Raw genomic sequence first — 23,178 nt, forward strand, 5'->3', positions numbered from 1 at the left:
TCAATCCACGGCAGGGAAAATAGGGACATTCCAGAATCAAATCAGAAGCCAGAACGGCTTTCGTAATTCCAGCACTGCCCCTGGAAAATCAGGGCACTTGGACAGTGTGCTATTGTGTCGCTTTGTTCCCAGTTCTTGGATTGCAAATATTGAATGAAGAGCAGGCTATAAATACTGGAAATAAATAATCAATAAAATTACCTTTGAGCAGCAGGTTCGTTTCTCCACATTCACACATCTCTACTCAGGCAAGCAGGCACATTCAATGGCACATTCCAGCTAGGCAAAAAAACTTGGGAGTGGATAGCAGGGCTAGGGAGCATTGTGGCCTGTCAAGACTTCCAAGAACCAAACACAGAGGCCCAGAAGGCTGCATTTGACACCCCCCAGGCCTAAAGTGCCCCACCCTCAGTGTAGGGATTGTCAATATGGTGGCCTCCTGGTGGTGTTGGGATTGCAATTCCTATCTTCCCTGATCATTGCATACCTTCCAATATTTTCTCTGATGAAAACAGGAACATCCTATTCAATAACAACAAACAACAACAGCAACTCTATTATTTATACCCCACCCATCTGACTGCGTTGCCCCAGCCACTCTGGGTGGCTTCCAACATATATAAAAATATAATAAAACATTAAATATAAAAACTTCCCTAGAAAGGGCTGCTTTCAAATGCTTCTAAAGGTCGCACGATTCCATGCCCTCCAACATTTGTCCAATGAAAATAGGGACCTCCTAAGGAAAACTGGGACATTCTGGGATCAAATCAGAAACCGGGATGGCTTCTGTAAATCCGGGGCTGTCCCTGGAAATAGGGACACTTGGAGGGTCTGTCATTGGCCACGTTGACGGAAGGACTCCAGTAATACTTGGATTTCCCATTTGCTTTCGCAGGGTAACCAAAATGCTTGTTTGCAAAGCTATTGTACTACCAACTTTACTGTATGCTTGTGAAACATGGACCACTTATAAACACCATCTCCAACTCCTCGAAAGATTCCATCAACGGTGTCTCTGAAAAATTTTACACATCACTTGGGAAGACAGGCGAACTAATATCAGTGTACTGGAAGAAGCAAAGATCACCAGTGTTGAAGCAATGATACTTCAACATCAGCTTTGTTGGACTGGTCATGTTGGGCGGATGCCTGATGATCGTCTTCCAAAGCAACTACTTTATTCCGAACTTAAAAATGGAAAGTGTAATGCTGGTGGTCAACACAAGAGGTTTAAAGACTGTCTCAAGGCAAATCTTTAAAAATGTAGTATGAACACTGACAACTTGGAAACACTGACCTGTGAGCACTCCAGTTGGAGACTAGCCTTTACCAAAGGTGTCATGGGCTTTGAAGACACTCAAACTCAGGATGCAAGGGAGAAACGTGCTAAGAGGAAGGCTTGGCAAATCTACACCGTGATCAACTCCCGCCCGGAAACCAATGTCCCCACTGTGGAAGGACGTGTGGATCCAGAATTGGCCTCCACAGTCACTTATGGACTCATTGTTAAAACCGTGTTTATGGAAGACAATCTTACTCGGCTACGAGTGATCGCCAAAGAAGAGGAAAAGAAGAAGAAGACGACTTCTGATACAGTACTGCTGATCTGCAAGTGTTTTTTAGTTAACATGATGATCTTTTTGTTTTATTTCTAAAAAATGTTTAGGAGTACTCTCATTTTGACTCAAGAAAATCACCATTTGATAGTTCAAATCAGGAAAAATAAATACAGTAAACAGACAAAGATTCACAAAATGTTTAGAAGTATGCGTATCCCTGCGTACCCACAGAAAAAAGCACTGGTTTTAGTTCTCTCTTTTAAATTCTTGAAATCTTTTGTAATCTACCTTAGGAGGGTTTGTCCCTAAAAGATGGCCCAGAAATATTTTAAATAAATAAATGTAATGGAGGGGAGGGGTCAGCCTGGATGATCCCTTCCAAAGCAATGATCCTGTATCTGTGTGGGTTGAATCTGTAAGAGGAAACCTGCCACATCAGTTTCCTTGTCAAGGTAACAGCCTTAGCCGCTCAGCCAGGTACACATCACCTGCCTCTTGAAAGAGTGAGTGCTGTTGCCATAGAGACAAATGTGGTCATCTGTCAGGGGGTTTGACTAGATGACCATTGGATCCCTTCCAACCCCACAATTCTATGATTCTATAATTCTGTAGCACAAATAACCACAATGCCCCAAGAAACTCACTGCTGAAGGGATGTTGTGCGGTCATCCAGAACACAGGTCATCATTCTTGAGATGAGTTGCTTAAAAAGAGCACCACTTCATTCTTATTTGACACAAATAAACAGATCTTTATTTTTTTCCATAAATATACCTCCTTAGACAGTATGTTTGGGGTTGGGGAGAATGTACAGAAGCATCTAACAAAATCGACAGAATTTGCTGACTTGTCACGTCCATCCACTGCTTTGGGAAACTATGGTTTTAAAATAAGGAGGAACCAAAACCCCTCCATCGGGCCCAAGATCCAACAGACACGAACATTTCTGTCAAAGTAAAGTCAGCCCGTGCCGGCTTTGATAATAGATGCTGGCACATCAGACATCTGTTGCATGAATACTGCAGCAAATGCTCAGATTGTTGTCTCCATGTGCCATGGTTCCATGCATATATTTTTTTTTTAAAAAAAGGTTTTGCTACTTATAAAAGTTAACAGTGATATACTAAGTTAATTTTCATACAGGAATATTACACCTTATAAGAACCAAATTTACATTCTTTTTGGGGTCCCAATACAGGTTCTCTTTGTAATTGTACAAGAGTGTTAAAAGGCCTGTGTATCAGACAAAAGGCCCATCTAGCCTAAATTCCCATTTCCCACAACGACCAATCAGATGCCTCTCGGAAATCCCACAGGAATCTCCTCTCCCACAGCGGATCCCAGCAAATGAGCTGTTCAAGTGTTCAATCTCACATACATTCAATTTGCTCAGGTCATCTATTCCAGGGGTGGGGAAACTTTTTCAGACCAGGGGCCACGTTTCCTTCTGAGTGACCTTCCAGGGGCCACATGACCAGTGGCGGAGAGAGGGCAAAGGCAAAGGAGAACAGAACAGTGGGCTAGTTTCTTCATACTCACACATACCTTTCTCTCATCTCCACCTAGGCACACAAGAAGCATTATCAGAGTTTGAGGACACGTCTCAGCCAGACAAAAACAGTATAGAAGACTGCAAAGCAGGGCAGGTGAGCACTGTGACTCAAGAGGGTGTGTGCCCTGTGGAGACGCCTGGAGGGGCCTCTCTGGCAGCCTGAGGTTATATAATAATAATAATAATAATAATTTATTATTTATACCCCACCCATCTGGCTGGGCTTCACCAGCCACTCTGTGCGGCTTCCAACAAAATATTAAAATACAGTAGTGCATCAAACATTAAAAGCTTCCCTAAACAGGGCTGCCTTCAGATGTCTTCTAAAAGTCTGGTAGTTGTTGTTCTCTTTGACATCTGGTGGGAGGGCGTTCCCCATCCCTGATCTCTACAGTATTACAGAAGGTTCAACCTACTTCCCTACACCTTTTCTGTATGTGGCAGGTAAATACACAGACATTTGCTGACTTAACACTCAAGACCAGTTCAACACACTGAAATACAAAGTGGGGGGGGGGGGTGGAGAGATCAACTTGACTATCACATGTAAATGCAACTCACACGGCACTAGGGCTTTTGTGAACAGTGCCACAAAAGGCTCCTAAAATGTGGGGGGTGGGGTGGGATTTGACACAAACAGTTCTCTGAAACCTTCAGATGCCTCCACTTTTAAGTTCAGCCATAGCCTTTAGAGGGACATGTGCCCCATTCTAACGATGTGCCGGGAGTGTGGTGGATCCATGTGCATAGAAGTCCCTACTACAGCTGTTTTGAGTGAGGCAAAGCACAAAGTGGAACCTGCCTCCTTCCAGAAGCTGATTGGGCCAGTGGCTGAACCTGATTTCAACACCCTCCACTGTCCTGGAGGATAGCAGGTAGACTACAGGGTGCAACTCCTTGCACCCTCAGCACCCACCTCACTCTGCTGGGTGGTTGGCTCCTCCGTGCCTCCACCGCTTCCAAGGGAAAGGACAACTCCACACGCACTTTGCACTCATGGAACCTGCACCGTGGAAACAAATTGGGCAGCTCACACATCCCAGACCATTGCACACTTCTGGAACTAGCACTGCAACTAGGCTGCCACCCACCTTCAACGCAGGAGTCTTCAGCCTTTTCAGACCCAGGACCCACTCTTAAGTCAAACATGCACACACCCCAATTCTGGTAGTAGTGCTACCATTTCAACCCAACCAGGTGATGGGTTCCAACCAATCGGTTTTAAGGGGCCTGCTCAAGGGTGATCCAGCTGTGGACTGCAGCTTTCATAACAGTACACCAGCGGGTTCTTGAATGATGCAACATTTTACAAAATGCTAGCATGTGTGATTGAGCAGGAAAGAGACGACTGCCTCTGTTATGTACTGAGTTGAATAGGATCCAAACTGCAGCAGTCTGATTGGTCCTAGAACAATAGGATCCAAAAGGCAGCAGTCTGATTGGTCCTAGAACAATAGGATTCAGAATGCAACAGTCTGATTGGTCCTAGAACAATGCAGCAGTATGATTGGTTGGCAGGAACCACCCAATCATGCTCCAGATAGAAGTGAATCCACAACTTGATTGGCTTACAGTAGAATTCCGGAATTAGCCAATCATGTGCAGCCCATTGTGTAAATAATGTATATAAAGCAGATACTTTGAGGGGACATTCATTCATTCATTCCTCCTCACCACTATGAGCTGAATAAAGAGCATGAAATCACTTTGCGACTCTAAGTATATTTCAGCCTCCATCCCATTCTGCCCAAGGGCACAGCTCCAGACACAGAAGCACACGTTATATCTGATTTGGTTAAGCTAGTACAGTGACAAAGGAAGGACTGGGTTTAGACGTGTTTACACCATACACTCTACCGCTAAAACAACATCCTAGTAATCTACCACGCATTCACCACGGATAACACACAGGATCTGATACCTTCCGATACAATAGCTCACACGAGATGTAGAGTATGGCATAGTGGAGAGGAAACCATGAAGCTTTTCCGCAGCTAACCAGTCTGCTATCTGCACTGCACTATGACATAGCAGGCAACAAAGGATTTCTGAAAAGGTATTAGCAGACAACCCTTTGAGCAGCTTCCACTGTCCTACACAACAGCATCACCTTCTGATGTGGATGTAGTGGTTGATATGTGATCCTGAGTAAAACACTCAATGGGGTGGATGAAATAATAGGTAGCACGGAGGCTAATGCAACCATTTTTTTCGTTGCCAGTGGCCATTAAGAGTTGCTGTGGATTCCATAGTGATTATGTGCAAGTGTGTGTGAGTTTGTGTGTGTGTATGACTTGTCTTGTATAGATCTGCTCAGTGGCTTGCTAGCAGCATTGGCGTCCTCACGTCACCTCCAGGGAAGCCGGGGAGACGCGGTCGCATTCAGCGCGCGACCGGAGAGTGTGCCACTGCTCCACAGCTGTGCGGTGGGAGTTCAGCATCCGCCGCCAGTGCTTGGATTCCGAAGAGCCTGTGGAGTACTGGCCAATCACAATCCGCCCAATGAAGTCGTTGCTGCTCTTCATGTTGTGGCCAAAGACTGAAGATAACAAAGAGAGAGGCAGGGAGAAAGAAAGATGGGGTGGGGGTGAGGGAGTAAAGACTGAAAAAGCAGCTGCAACGCCAATCCTAACTCTCAGATCTCTCCTTGACTGGAACAATTATCTAGAGAGCTCTCTAGCAAGCATAACTGTGACTGAATCCCACCCAAAAGCACTCAGAGAAAGCAGTGACTTCCGATTGCAGTGGACGGAACTGGCAGAGCTGCAGAAATCATGCCAGAAATTGTCTTCCTTCTTTCCTGTCAATAGATTTGTACCAGGATAAGTCTAGCAGCAATGAAAGAGAAAGGGAACACTGCTGAACAATTATCTACCTACAGAAGTGGTACCTGCAACAAAATGATGCAGAGTGGAGTGTTTCTGACCAAAATGCCAGCCAGACAGCCATGTCCTTTTCCTTTCCATTCCATTCACCACCCTGCCCCCATTTCCCTTCCCCAACAACCAACATGCCGTATCCACTGACCACTGTCTTCATTGAGCTGCATTTAGTTCCAACTCCATTCCTCGCCATGGGATTATTATTATGTTCTTCTTCAGAATATTTGCACTTACGCAAACCTTGTGTGTAATCTGTATTGTTTTGGTAATGAAAATGCTTTTAAAAATAAATTATCAACTAGAAGCATGGGTGTGTGGTTTTATAGTGAGGTTTTAATTCTGTTGTGTGCTGGTTTCAGTTTCACAACAGTTCTTGCCCTTTTACAGGTTTGTTCATTTTGGGTTTTTCAGTTGTGACTTTGTTGTTTTATTATTTGAACTGCTGATCCGCTCAAATAGTTTTGACTGAAGATAGAACTGAGACTGCAACACAAAGAGCGTTGGAATTTTGGGTGCAACTCAGCTTGCAAATGAGGTGTTTTGCAGGGGTTAAAACAGACATTGTTAGGGACCTTCAGATTCCCAGACTATCCCTGTATCTTTAGCCTATCAGCTTGCTTCTCTATCTTTTTGATGGTAGACTGAACAACTTTTTCTTAGCTACAAGCATATGAGACCAGCCTGAGCAAAACTTAGTTGGAGACAACCCTTTTTTCCCCATTTAGATTAGTCACTGGGTGAAATCCAAAATAGACTTAACTTAGTGGTGTTCATTCATTTCAATGAGCCTACTCTGAGTAGGTCTAGCATTGAATTCCACTCCCTATTTCCAAGTTTGCATCTACACGTATAAATAAACATGGGCCAAATTTTATGAGAATCTGTGCCCTCTCTTCTTTCTGGGTGATGCATATCCTATACTGTACAGTATATTATTGTTTCAGAGATAAGTGGCCATTCTATGGCTCACCTTCCCTACTCTCTTTCTGGGCTACAGAGACTGAGCAACCAGGAGCACTGCTGCCACCTGCTGGTTCACTTCCCCTCCCCTTGGTAAGGAAGGAGAAGGTTCAGCAGCTCCAGCAGCCACAAGGAAGGCAACCAAGATGATAAAGATGGAAACCAAGCCTTATGACAATTGGTTGAGGGAGTTGGGCATGCTTTAGCCTGGAGGTGATATGATAGCCATCCTCATATATCTGAAGAGCTGTGACATGGAATATGATGATGATAGTGGTGGTGATGGTGATGATGATGATGAAATTTGTATACCACCCTTCATCCATAGATCTCAGGGCGCTTCACCACAGGCAATACAACAGGTTCACAACAGGTTAATACAAGAAAAAAGCACAAAACACATAATAAAAACAAGAACAAACAAAAAAAAACCCACACAAACCAATGACCCCTTTCTCCCCTTCCCACAAACACATTTAAAAGGGCATCGGATGTTAATCAACCAAAGGCCTGGTTGAAGAACGTTTTCGCCTGGCGCCTAAAGGTGCATAATGAAGGTGCCAGCTGAACCTCCTTGGGGAGAGCATTCCACAAAACAAGGAGCCACTGCAGAAAAGGCTTGTTCTCGTGTTGCCACTCTCTGGACCTCTTGTAGGGAAGGCACACAAAGAAGGGCCTCAGATGATGAGCAAGCTTGCTTTCTGCTGCTCCAGAGGACTGGACCAATGGGTTCAAATTACAAGAAAAGAGATTCCAGCTAGACATTAGGAAGAACTTTCTGATGTTAAGAGCTGTTTGACGGTGGAGTGGATGGTAGGTTTTTAATCAGGGGTTTTGAAGCAGAGTTTGGATGGCCATCCGTCAGGGGTTATTTGGCTGTGATTCCTGCTCTGTAGGGGGTAGGGCGAGACAGCCCCTGGGGTTCCCTTCCAACTCTACAGTTCTATGATTCTAAGTGCTCCCCCTGCTCCAGTCTAATCCTACACAAACTTATTTGCACACAAACATCCTAACACATGTTCCCCCAAAGCTTTCCATTTCATGTAGATTGTTTTCCTGCTACATATTTCAAAAGCCTTTCAATAATTAAACTGTTCGCCTGCAACTGCTCTGCAAACCCAGCCTGCCAATAAAGACAACAAACCATTGCTGGTCTTGTGGCCTCTGTAACAGTGAATAAAAGCATAGCTGCGAGGCCTGAACACATAACTGGGGAACAAACAAAAGCACAATCTACAATGTGTACTTATTCCATAGCCTCAGAAGCCTATTCACTCAGGCATCAGCTAGGATCAGTCTTTGTCTTTCCACTCCCAGAGGCAATAGTAATAGTAATATCAATAACAGTAGTAGTCATCATAATAGCAGCCTAGGAAGTTGTCTTATACAGCACCAGACCATTGGTCCATCTAACGTTGTGTTTTCCCCCCAGCCCTACTCAAGCCTGGCCCTAAGAAACTAAATTATTTCAGATCACCATTCACATTTAGATTGTGAATGGAATTCCTTACTTAAGCCAACACTGAGCAAACATCTAGGGGCTGCATCCCTACACACCTCTGTAGAGGAGAAATATCTCCTCGAAGGTGTGGAGAAAGCAGGGCTCACTGAACATGCCAATTAGCTGACTGGCACTGCCAGCGAGTCCCGCTTGCAAAGGGAGAATCAGAAGCTAACATTCAGCTTGCAGCGACAACCTTAACTGATGTCAGGTGCTGGGGGGGGGGCAAATGGTTGTGGGTTGAGGGGAAATTGCCTTGCATGCCAAACAGGAACCTACAGACTGGAGGTTCCCAATCCCTGGTTTAACACATCCTTTCACAGGCCCAGACTGAAGAGCCAAGCCCAAGGAAGTTCTTATTTAAGGCCAGCAAAGCTTCTACTGGCTCCCCAAGTCGCCTGATTCCTGATGGCCCAACTAACTTCAGTTTGCAGTCCTGCTGGCAGGGACGCTGTAGAGCAACAAGGCTCAGGCCAGGTAGTCCTTCCACCTGTAATGTGTCCCAGTCTAGTGGAATAAAACACTCAATTCAAGCCTGGTAGGTAACACACCCACAGGAGGTCAGGTGTGACAAGGATCTGGGGAAAGGGAAGAGGACAACCATGAACAGATATAGAATTGTAGATCTGGAAGGGATTCCCAAGGGTCATCTTGTCCAACCCTGTGCTATAGGAATCACAGCTAAAGAATCCCTGGCAGATGCCGACCCAACCTGTTTAAAAACCTCCAAGGACCCTTTCTAGGTAGTCCATTGCACTTTTGAACAGCTTTCACTATCAGAAAGTTCCTCCTAATGTTGGCATCTCCTTTCTTGTCATTTGAATCCACTGGTTTGGTTCCCACACTCCAGAGCAGCAGAAAACAAGCTTGCTCCATCTTCCATGTGACAGATATTTAAAGTTGGCTATCAAATCTTCTGTCAGTCTTCTCGTCTAGATCCTACATACCCAACAATCGTTCTTCACAAGGCTTGGTTTCCAGACCCTCTGTCATCTTACTTGCCCTCCCCTTCAGATGTTCCAGCTTGTCAAGTCTGTGGAAGCCTGGGGATGGATTTACCAAAAGACAGCCTGCGAACCTGCCCAGGGCCTGAAAGCTTTCTTGGTGGGAACTGAAATGCTCCACACGCCCTCCTCCACAACCCAAAGCTGTGCAAAAACACTAATCATAATAATAACACAGGGGAAACAATTCTTCTTAATAAAGGCAACTGACTCCAGACAGCTGGTAATGTTTATATATTGTGGGTGCGAGAGCGGGAGGAGGAGAATGTGGCTTAGGTGACTGTCTTTTTCTGTTTCAGAATAAGGCCCTCAATGGATTACAGGAACAATTCCTTCCTCCCACACCTGATCTAGTGCGTTCAAAACTATGCATGCTGCCTTTTCCGCAGAGGAAAATTTCTGTACATCATGCTTGCGATTTAAATTGCTGATGAGCATCGCTTTCATTCGGAAATGTTTGGAAACAAGCTAATGGGTTCTCATTTCAGCGTCTCGTCTCAACAGCAACATCTGTTTCTACTAGGGTGGGTGTGCACAGAGGATAAAATCCCTTCAGATCTCAATTGGGTGCTTCTGAGAGGGGGCTGCTTTTTGTGTGAGGGGTTTCGTTATGGTCCACTTCAAAAGAGAGGCGTTTCATTTGAGACCTGAGACAGAACCTTGCTTTCATTTTCTGAAGTTCTGGGCATCGTGGGGCAAGATCAGGGATGTGCTGATTGCCAGATGTTGAGGAGGAAGACAACTCTCAGCAGACTGAGAGGAGATTTTGGAAGCTGAAGAGGCTTCCGTCACACCCTGACCCAACTGTGGGTATCATTCAAACCACAAGACGCATGTTTATTCTTTAAAACCATTTTGTTCCTCACTTGTACATAAATGAAGATTTAGGCTGCCAACCCAACCCTACCCACCTGGGGTAAGTCCTACTGGAGTCAGTAAGATTTACTTCTGAGTAGATATAGTAAGGATTGCACTGTTAATAGGGAGAATTCCAACAACAACAGAGGAGAAGGAGGAACTCTGCAAACAATATGTAATTACTCTCTCCCCCCATGGTTTTGATGTTTCCTTTAAGTTACGTATATAGCTACACACCTGATTTAAATAGTAATGCATCTTAATTAGTGGACAGTAAGATGAATGACATAGTAGTTGATGGAAACAAAGCTGCAGCAGAATGGAGACAGTGCTGATTGTGACCAACACAGGTTGGTCACAACAGAAATCTCTATCTTCTTACAACCCTAGCTGTTAGTTGATTAATTGACGGAAAGTCACATGAATTCATCAGCCAAAATTATTCAACTGTGTGGCAGGCCTACAAACCATATTTGAAAGAGATACGTGAACATACCTGTGAAGACTAAACTGGCACTTTCAAGTTCTTCTTGGGGCACTTTGAAACTGAAGGACTCGTTGTAGAAGGGGTCAATGGTAGCCCTCTTGCAAGAAGTCTTCTTTGTTTTCGCCAGTTTTAAACCATGAACAAGTTGGATCTTCACAAAGGGATCTGAACAGAAAACAAGCACAGCTTGATCTTCCAGAGAGGATTTTGTTCATCGGAAAATCATTATTTCCTGTCACTGCCCAGTTCACGCATTAAGTTGGCCCAAGTGAACTCCTTGCCCCAATGCAGCCTGGACTCTGACCCAGACAAGGAAGGGAAAGCCCATTAAATTGGATTCGGAGAGAAATAGGCGCCAGATACAAATCCAGGCCCTGACATCTTGACCAGCTTTGAGCCTGGACTCAAGCCGATAAGCAAGGAAAGCCCAACCCTATTATTGCACAGAGTGACATAGTTTGCCTCAGGTGGCAGAGTCTGGAGGGAAGGGAGTGGTAGCAAAGTCCTGTATTTGTAAGTTTCTAATGTCTGATGTTTTATTATGTTTTTATATGTGTTGGAAGCTGCCCAGAGTGGCTGGAGAAACCCAGCCAGATGGGTGGGGTATTATTATTAATTATTATTATTATTATTATTATTATTATTATTATTATTATTATGTTGGTGCTCTGTAGACCATGCACTGCTTGCCCTGCACCCGCTAAGCTGGGAATCAGAGGTGGGGAGTGTTGTTGAACCCCGGTCCTGTTTACCGGCTCCCCGTAGGTAATCTGGTTGGCCAGTGTGAAAAGAAGATGCTAGAGCAGACAGGCCTTTAAGAGGATTCTTGTATTTTATAGACAATTTTCATGTATTTTATACTTATTACTGGGGAGCATTTTAGGGTTTTTTAATTCTGGTCATTACACTTTTTACTGTTTGCTTTCTGAAAGAGTGACTAATAAATATAATTATTAATAATAACAATGCTCAGAAGCAGTGGTGAGTCTTCGGCCTCCCTCTTTCGGCTGTAACCTTCTTTCCCTGCTCGCTCCTATGAAGATTATATCTGCTGAAAAGAACCTGCTCTCTCTCAAAAAGAACAGCGTAGCTGACCTTCCTTCACCAAGGCCAGCCTTCCGTTGTTCGCAATTGAAAGTAAACAGGGTACATTTTGACTTCTGCTTCTGAGGAACAAAAATGACTCCTCTGGTGATTCCAAGAATGGTTGGGAAAGGGCAGCTTCTAAACGCCACTTGCCTGCTGATTTTCTCCATACTGAAAGTAAAACACACACACGCACAAAATCTCCTCAGGTCTCCCACTTATACAGTATGCAGTCTGGAAGAGGATTGATGGAAGGGGGGGGGGAGCTTAAATATAGATCCATGTGCATTTGCTGGGAAGACTTCAGGCTTTGGGGATCTATTTTGCTTTCTACTGGAACCCCGAAATCCACAGCTGGAGCCAGGTGCATTAAAAATTGGGGTGGAGGTCACACATTAAGAATTAAGAATCCGGGAGCTCTGAGCATATGCTCAGTCCGGGATTATGAGTTGTGAGAATTGAGCTCACAATCCTTTCACACAGCAATCCACTGCCAATTCTCTCTCCTGCCCCTTCCAGATTTCTCCTGCCCCTTCCAGCAGCTAGGTTGTTGCCATGGTGATACAAGGGCTGAAGGCCATACTGGGGTGGGGTGGGGTTGTGGGGTGAGCTCTGCATGTTGAAGAGGTGGAGGCTGACCGGTAGCTCTGTGCTGAGGACCCCTTGAAAGTGCCCTCTTGCACTATCCCCCAACAAAGCCAGCTGGATTTGTGCCTTTATGGCAGGCACCACCTCACCCACCACAAAGCGGAAATGTGCCCTCCTGAGGCCCAGTACACGAGGCAAGAGGCACAGCTGTTTGGACCTCTCTATTTTCAGCTGGGCATAGTTAGAACTGTTTTTATTGTTTTCCAGTTCATGGTTATTTTTAGGCACCCCTTAGGTAAATTGCAGATGCCGTCTTTTAAAAAAATCAATACATTTCCCACCATTATTCTGTAGAAACACTGGCATTTGGATGTGCCGGTGGCATTTCTCAAATCGTAGATGTCTGGTCTGAAAAGGTCATAGAGGTAAAGTTCTTCAAAGACTGTGGAAGTCAAAACCTTCTCAGAAGCCTCCTCTGATTCTGAATGCTCCGCCCCGCCCCTCTCAGTACAAGTGGAGGCTGGATGCAGCAGTGAGGAACAGACATTCTCTGCACGTGCTCAGAGACACACTACTCCTTTGTCGATTTGCATATCCTGGCACTGAAAATTTCCGCGGGGCGGGGGCTTGGTTCATATTAGGACTTTAGGGCTGGGATTTTTCAGAGCTGCTTTGGGGAATGATAATATCCTGTTCCCTGTTGGAAACATCCACATCTTTCAGAAATCTTATACATCTCAGCAGTACCAGAGCACCTCCGATTAAGTGCAGCAGTCATTATTGGAAAAGCGCCAGTCCGTACCTGAACCTTGGCTCATATCTGTTTGAAGCAGCTGTTTTGCTCTAATGATGTCTACATTCAGTCTTCCTGCACTGGGAAGGTAGTTTAACGACAGCAGGAGCTCTCCCAGTTCAACTTCATTCTGCAACAGATGTGCCAAAGAAGGAATCAAACAGGACAACAGGTGGGGCGTTTGAAACAAAGGGCATTACTAGCCATGTCCAAGGATCACAAATGTCCTTACAGCAGGTGTGGGAAACCTCTGGACTAAGGGTCAAACGCTGGCTCTCCAAGCCCCTCTATCTGGGCAAGGACCTCTGCTGATGCGGGGAAGCACAGTGCACCCTCCGCTGCCATGGAGAGGCATGGCAAAGCCCTCTGCTGCTGCAGGGAGGTATGGCTGGACCCTCTGCCGCCATGGGGAGGCCCAGTAAGGCCCTCCACCACCACAGATATATATCGTGATATATCGAGATATTGTGATATTTAGCTGGTGATATATCACAGTGTTGAAAATCAGATATCGCCCAGCCCTAGCCTGGGCCACTTCCAGCATTTGAGGCCCCTAGCCATAATCAAAATTAAAAATGACAACTCACAAGAAACAAATTAACCTTCCTCCCCCCACAACCCAAACATGAGTGGTTTATTTACATAATCGGCTGATCTGAGAGGATATTGTCTAGGTCTAATTTTGTGCTGCCAGAAAATATATTTTTATTAATATTTGTGAATGTTTAAACTCTTCGGCATGACAAAAACTATGTCAGTGAACAGAAGAAAATGATGTATTTTCCAAATCACAAATCTTATTTCCTTAGATTTGCAGCTCTAAGCTGAGAGTGTTGTGTTATGGTCCAATGCTCATAAAAACATGTTATGAAACTTATCAAAGGCTAAAACATTAACAAGTGTCTAAATCTGAGGAGCCACCCCCACCCCCCGTGCTTGAGATCCAGCCCGAACAGCCCCCCTGTCCTCCACACACCGTGATTGACCCTGAGCACCACAGAGCATAAGAGATGGAATCACCCAGCCAGGACCTAAGCATGGTGCACGACCACCAGTATATAAAACAGTCAGTAAGACACACAGCTATATCCCTCTGGCCCCACATGTCAGACAATAAGAATTCAAAAGTAGAAACCTCGGATGACAGAAAACCATGGAGGAAGAGCGTTTTGCACAAATAACCATAATAAAGCACTACAATAATCAAACAAGCACTTAGATCTTATTATTAACAGCAACTTAACATTTGTACAGCATTTCCAAGTGTTCAGAACACTTCCCTTGCATTATCAAGTTGCAGCCTTGTAAAGGAAGACGATATTATGATCTCCGAAATTGCAGATGGGGTGGTAAGACTGAGATTGAGAAAGGGTAGCTGGCCTAAGGCTACCTAAGGAGTTTATGACAAAGGCAAAATTTGAATCAAGCCCTGTCTGAATTGTAGCTCACTCTCTTAGCCGTTTCACGACACCAACTGTCATTATAAGATGACAGTTTGTGGCTACCCTCCCCCCCAATACCCCCCTAAAGAGCCAAGTCTTCACCACATACCCTAGGGTTGGGGAACCTCTGGTCTTGGGGTACAATGCGGCCTTCTAAACCTCTCCATCTGGCCCTTGGGAGTCAAGCCAAGCCACACCTCCTCCCTGGGCCAAATGTCTTACCAGTCTTGCTCTGCACTATAATAATAAAGTGGTACCTCCGTTTACGAACTTAATCCATTCTGGAAGTCCGTTCTTAAACCGAAACCGTTCTTAAACCGAGGCACGCTTTCTCTAATGAGGCCTCCTGTCACCGGTGCCCTTCCACCGTTCAAATTCCATTCTTAGACCGAGGTAAAGTTCTCAAACCGGGACACTATTTCCAGTTTTGCGGAGTTCTTGAACCGAATCGTTCGTAAACAGGACTGTTCTTAAACCGAGGTACCACTGTATAGTGATGGAGCCTGTCAGGCTTCCCTAGGGAGACCGTTCAAGAGCTTCAAGGCCACAACCAAAATATATCTCTGTTCCTTGTACCATTAAACCACTGCCAGTGTTAAATCACAATCAGAAGGAGGGAGGAAATATACCCAACCAACGCCACCAAGAACAGTAATAACAGTCAACATGCTGTGTTTTGTTCTGAAACTTACTTGAGAGCTGGGGACCAGAGCTTTCCACCAATGTCCTCCCTTCACAAGGTCCACATCACTCAAAGGCATCGACACTTTACCAATGACACAGTGGCGTGAAAATTTGTCAAAATCCACTGTGGTTAACAGCAGGGTCCGCCTTTCGGCTTCTAAAAACGGGATGTCAAATGTGTACCTCTCCTCAAAGACCGGGCTTTGGGTTTTGCGCTTCACTCCAGTCTGCTTGGAGTTTTTCTGGTCCGGCAAGAGGCAAATCTTCACGTAAGGATTCGAGTGGGCCATATCCTGCCTAGTGCCATCGTAGGAAATTGGGGGAGGCAGATCCCTCGCCTCAATCACCCTGACAATAAGATAATTGTGCAAGAGGTCGTATTGCGTGCTAAAATGAAGCATGCCCAGCTGATACTTGGCCAAGACTTCTTCGTCCGTCAAGGAGTCCACGTCTTCACTGTTAGAGTCAAGGGAATATAGTCTTGGCTCAAACTTCCTAAAATAGTCATCTGGAGTATAGGTTTTCCTCAGGATGGACGGTTGAACTATTTCCTTTTTGGATCCTAAAATCCCAAACTCAATAGGTTTTATGTCAATAAGCGGAGAACTTGGACGCCTCAACTCAAGACCTGCATAACAAAGAGCAAATGGTGGGACAAGGCACTAATTCACACTGACTGCAGAGATATAACGTGTTTTTCACTCTATAAGACACACTCAGACCACAACAACATCATGATGGGTTGTGCTGATTGTGTTTTACCCGCCCCCAGCCCCAATGCGCCTTCCAGACACTCCCCGCTCCCCCACAGGCCACATGTACAGCCACTTTGAGTACAAGCCCTAAATAAATGCTGATATTTGTGTAGTGCTTCTCCACATAAAGGGGACCCATCTGCGTTGCCTCCTCACCTGGAAGCCTCTAATATACCTACATCGCACACAGGGACCCCTTTTAAGACACCCAATGAACAGAGTGGAGGGCAGCCCTGGGGGGCAGCCCCATTCCTCACGGTCTGAGGAGGTATCTCTCTATCTCTCTCTCTCTCTCTCTCTCTCTCTCTCTCTCACACACACACACACACACACACGTGTCACCAAAATGCCAAAAAGGTGGTTCGTGGCAAACCTACTTGAAATTCGTCTTGTGAGGCTGTAAGTGGATCGGGATGTATCCGAAGACGACCGCCTTCTGTCCAGCGAAACGTCCTGAGGGGTTGGAGGGGGCTCGCTCGTTGTAGTGTTGTCAGAGTCGCCATCCCTGTCGTCGCTTCGATTGCTCACCCTGTCGAAATGAAATATCTTGAACTCTCTTCCAGGATGAGCATTGCATTTCTTCCCTCAATTGAATTAACCTATGAACGTGGTGTTTCAGAACTTCATTGCTATACTCTCTTATTATTTGCACCACAAGCCTGTATGGAGAGCCCTGTTTCTTAGTTTATTACTGCAAATCATTTAATTGTGCACATTCATCACCATCATCAATAACATATCATGCCTCTGCCTTGCCCCCACCCCACGAAAAATCAGATCCATTTTGTCCTGTTTATGGGCACATTTTTAAAAAAGGAAAGGGCATTAAAAAATCCCCCCCACTTTTACAAACAAAATGGTACTTATGAGGCACAAAAGACGTGGCCCAAGGGCTACCTCTTTCTTATTTTTTAACTCCTTAAAGATTCTAAGCTACTAATACATATTTATATCCTGGCTTGTTCTGAAGCACAGCTTCCTAATTCAAATGAATTTATAATTAATGGAAGGATTTTTCTGTTTTGCAATTGTCCAATTTCTGAGAAATTGTTGGAAGAGTGTAAAAATGGCAACACAATCACACTCAATGCCTCTGAAATTAGACAATAATATATTTTCATTCCTCTCTGCCCCCCATTCTATTTCTCTACTACAGGGGTAGGGGAACCTACAGCCCACAGGCCAATCCTGGCCCACCAGATGCCCAAGTTGGCCCATGATGCCATTCCTCCCAAACCATGCCCCCTGTGCATCAGCTGACATCAGGGGGACATTAATTAATGGGCAGGAAGCTACGCTGCAGAGTACTGCTTCACCAACATGCTCACCACAGGGAAGTGGTAGTGAAACAGACCCCTGCAGCCAGCAGGATCCTGGGGGAAATGTGCTAGTGAAGCAGACCTTTAGCTCCCTCCGCCAGTCAACCTGGACATGTGGGTGGGACCTTGATGACACCATGGCACCAGATTATTGACATGTCCACTTCTAAATCCTGGCTCCTTTCAGAAGAGCTCCCAGTTTTTCTTTAATGTGGGCCACCAAAAAAGAAGAACCAAGCTGCAATTTCAGTTTAATCTCACCAAGTATTATTCTTTTAATCATTTTGAACACCCGTGTCACACATTTTGTAATTTGCAAAGCTGAAGAGCACCTACCGCTCTTTGCTACAATTTATCTTTTCCCAACAAAGCAGGAAAGCAAATATTAGAGAGGAAATGACAGGAAGGTGTTGCTGCCATGTGTGCTAAGTCAACATAATTAGATTAGTTGTAGCAAGACAGCCAAGTTGCCAGCTCTGTATGGTACAGTAAGAACATCATTATTCTCCGTCTTGAATGTTGGAGATGAAATTATTTCTAGAGTTCTGTTCCAACTCTGAGTCCCCATGCATTAATAGACTGGTAAAACAATGAAGCCTTGCTAGCTGAGAGCACAAGTTACCTTGCTCGCTAAAGGTTTTGGAAAATAAATAGCTTTTGTAGACAAACAAAGAAGGTTGGGTTGTCACTACACGGGGGCCAGGAACCTTTTTCACCTGAAGGGGCACAAACCAGAGGGGAGCGGTGCCAGTAAAAGAAATGGAGACAGTATTGACTCTTGTCTTTGTTTAGCAGGTTACAGTCCAGTCATGGTTTTTATATGTCAGGGTTTTTATACTCTATCTCCTGTTTCTACCCTAAAGTTCACCTGTCTCACCTCCAATGACACCAGCAGCGGGAAAGGTGTAGGTGCACTGATTTTAACCAAATTTCACATAACGGTTCCTGAGGAACAAGGAGTAGGTTTGGATCTATGTTTGGACACAACTGGAAGCCATTTTGAATCAAGATGGTGGACTGAACTTTTCAAAACTGCACTGATTTGGGGGGGGTTCTTATAATTCCTGAGCAACACTAGGTATGAGACTCTTACCGTGGTATACATAAGAAATTTAGTAAGAGAATACAAATATAAAATTCATCTGAAGGATGGAAGTGGGTAGGAATAACCAGAACACCACGGGATATCCAACACTTCACACACGTTAATGGAGGTGACCTCTACTTGACTCAAAAGAGGCATCTCCCCAAAGACAAGGCAGGGATGGGCTAATCTGTAAATTTTAATTTCTCTCAGTTCTTCATTTTTCCAATCTTAAATTCAGTTTTCCACATCAGTTTGCAATTTACTCTTGTTAAGCCCTTATGAAAACTCATCAACAATTTAGTGCAAATTAGTCCTAATATACACATTTTTGCAAAGCAGCTTTCCCTAATGATAATGCATTTTTCTATGTTGTTTTCATTAATACACACATTTCTATGCAAACTTGCCCTCAGCAGATGCATTTTCATACAGATTACTTGGCTGGAGAACCACATTGCAAAATTCAGAGAGAATTTCAAAGGATGACTGTGTTCTGGTTTGCGTATTGTTATGGGAAATCCGAATTAGGTAGCTCACCTTTAAACGTGAATTGAATCGAATTTCTCTCACAACCTTAACACAGGGCCAAACGACAGCTTTGCATTTAACATGCATATTGTTGTTTTTCTTTTTGGAAAAAATGCAAATTGTCGATGCCTGTTAGAAACAAGCAACCAATCCAGATGGGAAGGGATCTTTGTAAAAAACCGAAGTGAAAGGGGAACAAGCGGGATCCTAAAAGCAGAATCCAGACTTACAACCAGGAAGGCGTCTGTGCTGGAAAAGGCCCCAAGATTTCTACTTCGTCATCGCTCGACTGGCAACAGCTGCAGTCATAACACTTCTGGCAACAGTTCCGGCAAGTCCATCTGCACAGCAAGAGATCCGAGATTCTAGACAACAGGCCCTGAGGCCGTTGGAAACCAGATAGCAAAAATTACAACCAGTTGGTGGCTGGCAAGCATAAACACTCAGTTGTAATTGAGGTGCAGGGCTTGGATTTCAGCTGGGTGTGCCTGTGTGTTGTTTCTGCTGCTTTTCTTTCCTGCAGCGGACCTGGAATTAATGCCTTCCTATGTAAATGTCTGTAGGGAGGAGCCTTTTCCACATATAAACTCCCTTTTGAAGACCTTCTTTAATTTGGGGGGTGGGGCAGCTCAGTGGCAGAGCAGAAGGTCCCGGGTCCAATCCCTGGCATCTACAGGTAGGGCTGGCAGAGACCTCTGCCAGTAATCCTGGAGAGCTGCTGCCAGCCAGTGTAGACACTACTGAACTAGGTGGACCAACAGTCTGTATAAGGCAGCTTCCTATGTTTACTCCATTGATGTGAAAGAAGTGCAAGTTACTTATCTAAGGGTTTTTTTTCCAACCAACCACCTTTGGCTTTTCCAACCAACCACTGAAATCAATAATTATAAGTTAATTTCCTGTCCATTCATTTCAATTGAAATACTCTGATTAGGGTAATACTAGACACAGCCCACAGCCCCAACTTAAGATATAAACAAGAATAGTGTGACCATGTGTCCTATTTTGCAGAGGATATTCCTCTATTTTTAAGGGCTGTCAAAAGGCAGTGTTCTATTTGTAGCCATTTCTATTTGGTTGAAAGGAATGGGGGTCCATGCATATTTTTTTGAGTGTCATTGTTCAATACATTCCACAAATACTATAAAAGGAAAAAGCAAAGCCATGCAACATATGCTATCAAATCCATAAGCGAATTTGAGAACGTCAAATTCTTGTCACATATTCACACATCAGTAACCAAAATGAACATTTCTTTTTGCGTATTTTCACCGCAAGTTTAAATGGCTTCATGTCAGTTCTAAATTCTGTACTTCAGTTAAGCTCTAACTGAATTGAGTATCTTACTCTATATTTATATATTTCTATTTATGACTCCACTGCTTAGGTAGGCAGATTTTATCCTTAATTAAAAGAAAAGAGTATTGTTAATCTCTCCTGTTAGGAACATTCTTATGTCTGAGTAGAGCAATTCAAATCATACAGAACATCCATTTGTGGAAATAACAACTCTGTAGTACAACTGTCTCGGCTTCTAATTCTCCCCCACTCACAGCTAGCTTGTCTCTTTTTTTCTTTTGTCTTTATAAAGTGCGTTAATTTCACCATTATAACAAGCTCACAGCACTTGTGAATCCTAACGGAGACCTGTTCCTACGCACCATGAAAAAAATCCCAAAGTTAGGATTATTTTATGTAAGTCCATTTCAGTGAACCTGCTCTGAGGATGACTATCAGATATCACCCCATCAAAATCATTTAATCATAATATTTGAAGGGACCATCTGGTTCAACTCCCTGCAATGCAGAAATGAACTAATCAAATCAGTATAAGACACATAAGATGCTTTATTCTGAACTCAACAGAATGAATTTGGGGGTTGTTGTGTTTTGTTTTACAATTAATCATAAGAACCTACAAAGACTTTGCTGGATCAGGCCAATGGCCCATCTAGTCCAGCATTCTGATCTCACAGTGGGCAGCCAGATGTCACCATTGGAAGCCCTCAAGCAGGACCTGAGTACATCAGCCCTCTCCTCGCATATATCTGGGAGAATCAATTTGGGGGAACAGAACAAGTATGGGTAAGTGGCAAGGAGGCACACACTTTTAGGGGAACAGAGTTGCAAGCCAGGGATGAAGAACCTGCAGTCTTTCAGACACTGCTGGTCTCCCATCGTTCCTGACTGTTGGGCCATGCTGGCTGGTGCTGATGAGAGAAGGAGTCCAACAACATCTAAAGGCCGTGGGCTCCTCAACGCTGATACAGACGATGAGGTCCTGCAATGAAACCGTGCAAAGTGGAGTAGATAGTTTGCGCACAGAAGGGACCTGGTTCAATTGCTGGCAACTGCAGTTAAGCGTAACTGCATACAACTTGGCTGGGGCTGATGGGAATTGGAGGCCAACAACATCTGGAGGGCACAAACTTCCCCATCCCTGCCATAAGCCGTGCAGGAGAAGCAAATATCTATGGGAGTGTCCCATTCTCTGCTATTCTTGAGGAATGAATGCTCTTCAGACAGAAAGAGCCAGACAGATAGGAAGCTGACATACAAACTCCCATCAAACCTTCTCTCCCTCATTTGTCACCTGGGAGCAGGCTGCTTCAATGGGAGAGCTGGGAAACAAGGCTCACTCCATCAGCTCTGCTGTGACAGACCAACACCATCAGGACTCTCCTACGCCAAACTGCACTAACTGGTCATTATGTGAACAGCTATTTAAGAACAGGTGCAGTGCCTGAGATTGATTTTTTTCCCTCTTCCCTCCCTGCCCCCTTTCCTTGTGTGTTGTTGTTGTTGATGATGATGATAATGATGATGTTTTTAGGCTGTAAGCCTGAGGACAGGGGCTGTCTTAATTGATTGTATGTAAGCCACTCTGGAAGACTTTTTGGCTGAAGAGTGGGGTTCTAATGTTCTAAATAAAATAAATATTTATGCTCTATTTAGGGAAAGGTTTCTAGTCAACAGAGGTGTTTATGTGCACAAGAGACATCACAAGCACATTGAAACATGTGACAATTAACTTTAAAAGTATGAGGGCAATAACTGTGCTTTTTAAAGTGAAGATTCCCGTGCAATCCAGATTTGGAATCTAGTACCAGATACTGCATGGAACATCTGCACCCAAAGTGACTGAAATCAACCTGCCACATGATCAGCAAAGGCAATTCACATTTTGCACTAGAAAAGGAAACTAAGGAAAAAGAATGTGCCCTACAGAAATCAAGATGCACTTTGCCAAGGAAGAGATTGTGCAAGCCAGACACCAAAGACAGACAAAGCAAACGAGCAGATGAAAAAGCACAACCTCCCTCTGCCTGGGGAGAGGCAAGAGAAGGCAGAATGAGTCACCAGATTAACTCACCTCATTTATTGGTTCCAACTGTCCTTTTAGATATCCATGATGAAGCAAGGGGGAAGAAAATGAAACAGACAAGACCAGTTTAGCAAAGCTCTAATGATCCCCAAATACCTGCCCTCCCTGCTTGGTGCCATGGCTTTGATTTCTAGAAAAATGATACTATTTTCAGCTCTTATTGTCCTACATATTTTACTGAAGTTGAAAAGGATCTCCGGGGGAAATCAATTTATTCTGTGCACTTTCCCTACCAAGCTGCTATTTCTGTTTCCTTTTGAAAGAGCTCACCTGATCCCAAATTTCCCCCTGGGTAGTCAGCCCTGGCTTTGACCAGGCCACCACAAAGTGAATGTGCTTAAGGCTTTGTTCTCCTGGGTTCTAAGACTACAATCCTTACCTGCTTTGTACTTGTTCATTGCTGGCTTTCTCCAAACTGGTGCCCTCGGGTATGCAACTCCCTTCATACCCAACTATGGACCGTGCTGAGTGGGACTGATGGGTGTTGGGGTTCCAGATACATTAGGAGGCCGTCAAGCTCCCCATCCCTGATCTTTGGGCAATGCAAATGGAATCAGGTTGCCAATCGTGCTATTCAAATGCCTAATTATTGAATGCCTATTTGTTATTTAATGCCAGAACACCAGTCACGTTATTTGTAAATGCAGAATGTGCGCTGTTTGGTTGATTTTCATTTGCAATGATTTTATTTCCCGATGTTTAGAC

At 44.4% G+C, this 23,178-nt stretch overlaps 1 protein-coding gene across 8 annotated transcripts in view; it reads right to left on the reverse strand.

The window, feature by feature from the left end:
• Nucleotides 1-2,286: 2,286 nt before the first annotated feature.
• SYT17 (synaptotagmin 17) overlaps nucleotides 2,287-23,178 on the reverse strand; it is a 35,621-nt gene continuing 14,729 nt past the window's right edge. For 3 of the 8 annotated variants that reach the window (XM_083585266.1, XM_083585267.1, XM_083585268.1), the window contains exons 2-9: nucleotides 22,462-22,479; nucleotides 19,319-19,467; nucleotides 16,532-16,683; nucleotides 15,408-16,027; nucleotides 13,283-13,403; nucleotides 10,816-10,971; nucleotides 4,846-5,653; nucleotides 2,287-4,466 (exon numbers count right to left, since the gene is read on the reverse strand). In XM_083585266.1, coding sequence (XP_083441392.1) covers nucleotides 5,457-5,653; nucleotides 10,816-10,971; nucleotides 13,283-13,403; nucleotides 15,408-16,027; nucleotides 16,532-16,683; nucleotides 19,319-19,467; nucleotides 22,462-22,479 — 1,413 coding nt within the window. In that variant the 3' untranslated portion in view covers nucleotides 2,287-4,466; nucleotides 4,846-5,456. Of the gene's footprint in view, nucleotides 4,467-4,845; nucleotides 5,654-10,815; nucleotides 10,972-13,282; nucleotides 13,404-15,407; nucleotides 16,028-16,531; nucleotides 16,684-19,318; nucleotides 19,468-22,461; nucleotides 22,485-23,178 lie in introns of all 8 variants that reach the window. The other 5 variants (XM_083585271.1, XM_083585270.1, XM_083585273.1 and 2 more) reach the window with 2 other exon arrangements.

Source organism: Podarcis filfolensis (genome assembly GCF_964270895.1).
Source record: "Podarcis filfolensis genome assembly, chromosome: 14".
Lineage (NCBI taxonomy): Eukaryota > Metazoa > Chordata > Lepidosauria > Squamata > Lacertidae > Podarcis > Podarcis filfolensis.